General features: G+C 39.9%; 1 protein-coding gene across 8 annotated transcripts in view; it reads right to left on the bottom strand.

Annotated features, from left to right (window-relative positions):
• LOC118371393 (eyes absent homolog 3-like) overlaps window positions 1–8,561 on the bottom strand; it is a 59,192-nt gene that overhangs the window by 47,579 nt on the left and 3,052 nt on the right. For 5 of the 8 annotated variants that reach the window (XR_008073234.1, XR_008073235.1, XM_052472775.1 and 2 more), the window contains exons 2-4: window positions 4,561–4,670; window positions 3,790–3,887; window positions 1,944–1,987 (exon numbers count right to left, since the gene is read on the bottom strand). Coding sequence is in view for 6 of the 8 variants with exons in the window: in XM_052472775.1 (XP_052328735.1) it covers window positions 1,944–1,987; window positions 3,790–3,849 (104 nt within the window). In the remaining 2 variants the exon portion in view is untranslated. Of the gene's footprint in view, window positions 1–1,943; window positions 1,988–3,789; window positions 3,891–4,560; window positions 4,671–8,561 lie in introns of all 8 variants that reach the window. The other 3 variants (XM_052472772.1, XM_052472773.1, XM_052472771.1) reach the window with 3 other exon arrangements.

The following is an 8,561-nucleotide window of genomic DNA, read 5'->3' as shown; positions in this document are numbered from 1 at the left end:
ACTTTAAGACATGAAGAAAAAGTCAATGCAGAAAAATGTGGGTACTTTGAAAGTTTCTGAAAGTTTCAGTCGCAAAAAAACCATCAAGCGCTATGATGAAACTGGCCTTCATGAGGACCGCCACAGGAAAGGAAAACCCAGAGTTACCTCTGCTGCAGAGGATAAGTTCATTAGAGTTACCAGCCTTAGAAATTGCAGCCCAAATAAAAGTAACAGACACATCTCAACATCAACTGAGACTGCATGAATCAGGCCTTCGTGGTTGAATTGCTGCAAAGAAACCAAAAAATATGTCCTTTGATTGGATGAGTCCAAATTAGAGATTTTTGGTTCCAACCGCCGTGTCTTTGAGAAATGCAGAGTAGGTGAACGGATGATCGCTGCATGTGTGGTCCCCACCGTGAAGCATGGAGGAAGATGTGTGATGGTACTTTGCTGGTGACACTGTCAGTGATTTATTTACAATTCAAGTCACACTTAACCAGCATGGCTACTACAGCATTCTGCAGCGATAAGCCATCCCATCTGGTTTGGACTTAGTGGGACTATCATTTGTTTTTCAACAGGACAATGACCCAACACACCTCCAGGTTGTGTAAGGGCTATTTGACCAAGGAAAGGGATGGAGTGCTGCATTAGATAACCTGGCCTCCACAATCACCTGACCTCAACCCAACTGAGATGGTTTGGGATGAGTTGGATCACAGAGTTAAGGAAAAGTATATTTTGATTTGCTTAACACTTTTTTGGTTACTACATGATTCCATATGTGTTATTTCATAGTTTTGATGTCTTCACTATTATTCTAGAATGTATAAAATAGTAAAAATAAAGAAAAACCCATGAATGAGTAGGTGTGTCCAAACTTTTGACTGGTACTGTAGGCTGAATTAAATACAAATTTACATGGAGAAAAAAAAAAACATCTTATTTGGCTCAGTCTACAGTGCCGTTGAATTAATTTCTAGAAGCACGAGTTTGTCCAGTCTGTGGCTTCAGGCTCATGCGATTGTGCCTGGAGTCAAGACAGCAGTGGAGAATGTCCTCCGCGCTTGCAGTCACTGGGGATGCTCAACACACTTTTGGCCTCTCTTGCCAGATAACCCTATTATAACAGAAAGCACTTTAAAAGTTGGAATATGCCAGGCCTATTGGGCCAAAATTAATTATGGCCTATTGTATATAGATAGTAAAACAAACATTCTGAGATCTGATTTTTTTGTTGTTTATAAATACTTTGCTACAATGACACACTTAATTATCTACAAACTTCATTCCTTTCTTTTAGCATGTGCACCATCATGCTTTGGGGATATGCGTCTTTTCAGATTCCACAATGATTCTTTAGTTGAGAACGTTACATCACCACACTCCCTCTCTTGGTCCTCATCTTTGTAAGTCACCTTGTTTTAGCACCTGTGTGTTTTATCAGTTTCTTTATGAAAATATTTAGCGAACTCCAAGACAGTAGCTAAAGCAAGGGGCTATAGCAGCAGACTACAGATGCATGCTGGGCCGGGGATGCCCTGAGCTCGTGAGGTGAGCGCTACTGGAGCAGGCGAGAAGGCTGATGCTCCAGCCTTTGGATATCTCGCTCCACAGTCCAGTCAAATTGGTCTCGATGCGCTCCAGCACCGCTCACATACTCTGGTCAGCATTACCTGTGGTAATGAGAGTCCAATCAAAACGGACCATCAAACTATTCAACAAGCCGCACTTATCGGCGCTCAACGGGAGAATCTTTGAAAGACCACTAACAGCCACAATACGAAGAAAAAAAACAATCACTCAAGAATCTTCTAGTGTGTGAGTGACAAAGCTGACTGACCCGGTCAAACGTCTGCTCCTGTAGGTCACATCAGAACATGCATCTTATTCATTCTGAGTGACTTTCCATTTTAAAAAAACATTGAAGGTTAGAAAATAAACAATTAAAAACGGACCTTTGCTCTTGGTTCAGTCCAACGTCCAGTCTGGCCTTCTTGGTCTGTAAAAGTCAAACACATAGGTTTACATCAATGACGTCAGCTCTTCTTTTAGTCTCCAAACACTTACAAGTATCATACCACCAATTAGGTGCCTTTTTGAGCAGTTCATTTAGTGAATTTTTATTTCACCTCATTTTAATATTCTGTCAAAGAGCATATTCAACTTAATAAAAAAATGTTTTCCCATCTCAAGAGGTTAAATACCTTTTTGTTGTTGAAATACTATAGTAACTGCCTATTAAGTGCTAAATAAACACAGAAGACCGTAACAGGGTTGACGACTTCATCTTAAATCATCCATTAAGCCTCTTGTGATAGGGGGAAATAGAAGCTTGTTGTGTGCATCAATTGAATGCACGCTTTACAACAAAAAAATGTTAATGGTAAAAACATTTCTAGCCGGTCTATGGGTAACTGAGTTGCCATGTTATGCTCGACCAGCTCAATTTTCCACCACAAACACCAGAAATAAAAGAGAGTAAAACCAGCTCTTTATCTGATCTTTATCTTACTATTAGTTGTATTGTGTTTCTGTTCAAAGACCATATTAGACGTTTCATGTTTCTTTAGAATATTTTCAAGTGACATTTTCACCATATATATATATATTTTATTTGTTTACGTGACAATGAATCAATCACTAACCACATTAAATAAACAAAACATTTCAGAAATGACTGTCAAAGCAAAAAAATAACTAGGGTTTTACAATGATTTGTGAAAACATGGAGAAATGGTGTGTTTAGGTGGGTCAAAATCATCATAGACAACCAGAATTTTTATTTAATAACCCGTTAGTTCTAGTAGCTATGTTGACTATGACGTTAGTTGATATGGTGATAACGATGTAAGCTGTGTGTAGCGGTTAGTGGTTATGATATAAAGGTATGCCTTGGAAAGTTGTTTTTCGCCTGGTCACACACAGCTAATGTGTTGTGCACTGAAGTCCACAAGCGAAGGGAAAAGGTGAGAGGAGGAGAGTGTGTAGCTGCGAGAAGGAATTACACAACGAGCAAAATGAATGTGGCTGCTATGAAAGTTGTATCACAGGCTGTATCATAACCGGCCGTGATTGGGAGTACCCTAGGGCGGCGCACAATTGGCCCAGCGTCGTCCGGGTTTGGCAGGTGTAGGCCGTCATTGTAAATAAGAATTTGTTCTTAACTGACTTGCCAAGGTAAATAAAGGTTACATTTAAAAATATTTAAAAAAAATTAAAAATAAAGTGAACTGTGATTGCGAGTGATCATTCCTCCTAATCTGTTGAAAAACAATTCTTAAACTGAAGCCAAGTGAAACTGGGATAAACATACCTGAATATGTCCAATAGAAACTCTAATTTTGCAACTGTTGGACTAATGACTACACCCTAGATCAGCTATATGCAGGCAAGAGTGTGCAAGGCGGTAATGAATGTGTCACCGTCTATCACCTTGATTATTGATTGATGATTGATTATTGCCCCTCCCTATAATTTCTGTCAATCTGTGTGCACCTACGCTGCAAACTCTCATTCATACCCTAGGTTGTAGCATCCTCATGATGGGTATAGGGATAATTAGAGTATCATGCACTAATCTAAACCTATCGCTGTTACATTGAATTGGGTGAATGGAATCTAAATAACAGTCATCCAATACGCTGTAATAGATAAGGTCATGCTCATCAAAAAAAAATAAAAAAATAAAATTGCATCCTCCCTCATCTTAAAACGTCACCAACCGCCACTGGTGTAAACATTAGTATATGTTAAGGTGTGAGGTGATATTAAGGTAAATGTTAGGGTGACGTGTGAACTCACCGGCAAGTCAGGCAGGTCCTGCGAGTCGTCCATATGCGCTGAGCCACTTCCTCCTGACATGTCTCTACTCTCTACTTCTCGGGGAGGCCGTCTGGACACTGCTTCACACAAACGCATACAGACAGACAGACAAAATAACAGTATGTACAGAGTGAGTGGACAGGACCAGTGCTTTAAGTAGCCTCCCTTTTGACCAGCCGTGATCCCTCCCCTGACACATCACCGGTTCAACCCCCGCCCTCCTTACTATCGTAGGATTTGATCAACAGAGGCACGATATCGCCCCACCGGGGAGGGGGGAATAGGTTGTGGGGCACAGTTTGTCTAATCACCCGCACGGGAGGGCAGGTGAGACAGGTGAGACACGTGCAGCACTGACGTTGCACCGTGACCCCCACCACTCCAATGTTTACAGTTAAGTGGATTAAGGGGAGTGTGCCTCCTTACATGTGACCTAGCCTACATTGAGGGAAATGTATTGTCTGTGGATTATATCAGAGGCATTAGGTGTTCAGGTGCAAGCTGTCGTATCAATAGGTGGTCTGCTGGATAAGATCTAACCTCATTTTCAGCCACCAACCGTATGTTTACGGTGCATTCGGGAAAGTATTCAGACACCTTGACTTTTTCCCCCACACGTTTTATTAAACTCCAGCCTTATTCTAATATGTATAAAATAATTGTTTTCCCTCAATCTACATACAATACCCCATTATGACAAAGCAAAAACAGGTTAAAGATGTTAGCAAATGTAATAAAAATCAGAAATACCTTATTTTACATAAGTATTCAGAACCTATGAGACTCGAAATTGAGCTCAGGTGCATCCTGTTTCCATTGATCATCCTTGAGATGTTTCTACAACTTGATTGGGAGTCCACCTGTGGTAAATTCAATTGATTGGATATGATTTGGAAAGGCACACACCTGTCTATATAAGGTCCCACAGTTGATAAGGCATATCAGAGCAAAAAAAAACAAGCCATGAGGTCAAAGGAATTGTCCATAGAGCTCAGAGACAGGATAGTGCCAAGGCACAGATCTGGGGAAGGGTACCAAAACATTTCCGCAGCGTTGAAGGTCCCCATCATTCTTAAATGGGAAGAGCTTGGAACCATCAAGACTCTTTAATTTACATATATATATATATATATATTTCACCTTCATTTAACCAGGTAGGCCAGTTGAGAATAAGTTCTCATTTACAACTGCGACCTGGCCAAGATAAAGCAAAGCAGTGCGACAAAAACAACAGAGTTACACATGGAATAAACAAATGTACAGTCAATAACACAATAGAAAAATATATGTACAGTGTGTGTAAATTTAGTAAGATTAGGGAGGTAAGGTAATAAATAGGCCATAGAGGCAAAATAATTACAATTTAGCATTAACGCTGGAGTGCTAGATGTGCAGATGATGAAATGCATCTAGTGATACTGGGGTGCAAAATAAAAAATATGATGATAATAACAATATGGGGATGAGGTAGTTGGGTGTGCTATTTACAGATGGGCTGTGTACAGGTACAGTGATCGGTAAGCTACTCTGACAGCTTATGCTTCAAGTTAGCGAGGGAGATAAAAGTCATCCAGCTTCAGTGATTTTTGCAATTCGTTCCAGTCATTGGCAGCAGGTAACTGGAAGGAAAGGCGGCCAAGGGAGGTGTTGGCTTCAGGAATGACCAGTGAGATATACCTGCTGGATGGAGCATGTGCTACGGGTGGGTGATGCTATGGTGACCAGTGAGCTGAAATAAGGCGAGGCTTTACCTAGCAAAAACGTATAGATGACTTGGAGCCAGTGGGTTTGGCGACGCATATGTAGCGAGGGCCAGCCAACGAGAGCGTACAGTGGTGGGTAGAACATGGGGCTTTGGTGACAAAACGGATGGCACTGTAATAGTCTGAGGATAGTCAGTTTTACGGGGGGTATGTTTGGCAGCATGAGTGAAGGAGTGTTGGAAAATAGGAAGCCGATTCTATATTTTATTTTGGATTGGAGATGCTTAATGTGAGGTGCTCTCCCTAGATCTGGCCTCACGGCCAAACTGAGCATAATAAAGTATATTTTGATTTGATTTGTTTTTGGTTACTACATGATTCCATGTGTTAATTCATAGTTTTGATGTCTTCACTATTTTCTCTCTCTCTAAAGAAATGAGTAGGTGCTCTAAAACTTTTGACTGGTACTATATACAGTGTGGGGGGTATTTAGTCAGCCACCAATTGTGCAAGTTCTCCAACTTAAAAAGATGAGAGAGGCCTATAATTTTCATCATAGGTACACTTCAACTATGACAGACAAAATGAGGGGACAAAAAAAAATCCAGAAAATCACATTGTAGGATTTTTTTATGAATTTATTTGCAAATTATGGTGGAAAATAAGTATTTGGTCAATAACAAAAGTTTCTCAATAATTTGTTATATACCTTTTGTTGGCAATGACAGAGGTCAAACGTTTTCTGTAAGTCTTCACAAGGTTCACACACACTGTTGCTGGTATTTTGGCCCATTCCTCCTCTGTAAGAAGTTACAGGTCTGTGAGAGCCAGAAATCTTGCTTGTTTGTCAGTGACCAAATACTTATTTTCCACCATAATTTGCAAATAAATTCATTAAAAATCCTACAATGTGATTTTCTGGATTTTTTCCCCTAATTTTGTCTGTCATAGATGAAGTGTACCTATGATGAAAATTACAGGCCTCTCTCATCTTTTTAAGTGGGAGAACTTGCACAATTGGTGGCTGACTAAATACTTTTTTGCCCCACTGTACTTGGGTATTGATTTTAAGAAAGGCGCTTTTTTCGCAAATGCGCTTGTTAAATCACCCGTTTGGCAAAGTAGGCTATGATTCAATGATAAATTAACAGGCACCGCATCGATTATATGCAACGCAGGACAAGCTAGATAAACTAGTAATATCATCAACAACGTGTAGTTAATCACTAGTTATGTTAAGATTTATTGTTTTTTTTATAAGATAAGTTTAATGCTAGCTAGCACCTTATCTTGGCTCCTTGCTGCACTCGCATAACAGGTAGTCAGCCTGCCACGCAGTCTCCCCGTGGAGTGCATGTAATCGGCTGTGATCGGTGTTCAAAAATGCAGATCATCGATTGTTATAAAAACTTGAAATCGGTGCACTTCGCAAAATAGAAAGGCATCATGAGGTAGGATAATTAGGTGGATATATTGAAGCAACAGCTCAAGACATCAATCCGGAAGTTGAAGCTTGGTCGCAAATGGGTCTTCCAAATGGACAATGACCCCAAGCATACTTCCAAAGTTGTGGCAAAAGGGCTTAAGGACAACAAAGTCAAGGTATTGGAGTGGCCATCACAAAGCCCTGACCTAAATCCCATAGAACATTTGTGGGCAGAACTGAAAGAGTGTGTACAAGCAAGGAGGCCTACAAACCTGACTCAGTTACACCAGCTCTGTCAGGAGGAATGGGACAAAATTCACCCAACTTATTGTGGGAAGATTGTGGAAGGCTACTCAAAACATTTGACCCAAGTTAAACAATTTAAAGGCTAAGCTACCAAATACTAATTGAGTGTATGTAAACTTCTGACCTACTGGGAATGTGATGAAAGGAATAAAAGCTGAAATAAATAATTATCTCTACTATTATTCTGACATTTCACATTCTTACCTTAAAGTGGTGATCCTAACTGACCTAAAACAGGGAATCTTAACCAGGATTAAAATGTCAAAAATTTGGAAAAACTGAGTTCAAATGTATTTGGCTGAGGTGTATGTAAACTTCAAATGTATTTGGCTGAGGTGTATGTAAACTTCAAATGTATTTGGCTGAGGTGTATGTAAACTTCAAATGTATTTGGCTGAGGTGTATGTAAACTTCAAATGTATTTGGCTGAGGTGTATGTAAACTTCAAATGTATTTGGCTGAGGTGTATGTAAACTTCAAATGTATTTGGCTGAGGTGTATGTAAACTTCAAATGTATTTGGCTGAGGTGTATGTAAACTTCAAATGTATTTGGCTGAGGTGTATGTAAACTTCAAATGTATTTGGCTAAGTGACTTATATATAAGGAAACACACTATTAGATACTATGCCTTCTGTAAACGTTTTAAAAACATTCCAAATGACAATCCATAATGCCTCCTATGTCTCCAACATGCCAATATTTAGAAGCCCCCCCCCCAAAAAAGGGGGTACTATATTCAGATTAAAAGACAAATTCTCTGAAAAAGGTCCATTCTCTGAGACATTCAAAGTTGTGATTTGTGCCTGCACATTCCCATCATCTGCAGTGCAGGGTAACACTGATATATATATATATATATATATTTTTTTTTTCTTACATAGGAATTTAAAATAAGATGGTTTAAACGTTTGCAAATGGACCTGACCTGGGTATTTTCTATTGAATTTAGGCCTATTGTGAATCTGGCCTCTAACCTAATACGCCGTTAAGATCTGGCTCGTGAGACTATTGTGAATCTGGCCTCTAACCTAATACGCCGTTAAGATCTGGCTCGTGAGACTATTGTGAATCTGGCCTCTAACCTAATACGCCGTTAAGATCTGGCTCGTGAGACTATTGTGAATCTGGCCTCTAGCCTAATACGCCGTTAAGATCTGGCTCGTGAGACTATTGTGAATCCAATACCATCTCGGTCTTGAAAACCATACATAAGCTCCACCTAATCCCGGCACCTGCTGTTATGTAGGTAACCTGGAACTTGCAGTGCTCAGTGATTCCCTGATATTACGCTATGATGTAGCCAGTTCTCAGAAC

Source organism: Oncorhynchus keta, chromosome 20, assembly GCF_023373465.1.
Source record: "Oncorhynchus keta strain PuntledgeMale-10-30-2019 chromosome 20, Oket_V2, whole genome shotgun sequence".
NCBI classification, from domain to species: Eukaryota; Metazoa; Chordata; class Actinopteri; order Salmoniformes; family Salmonidae; genus Oncorhynchus; species Oncorhynchus keta.
Note: the sequence above shows the minus strand (reverse complement) of the source record. Positions and strands in the feature narration are given on the sequence as shown.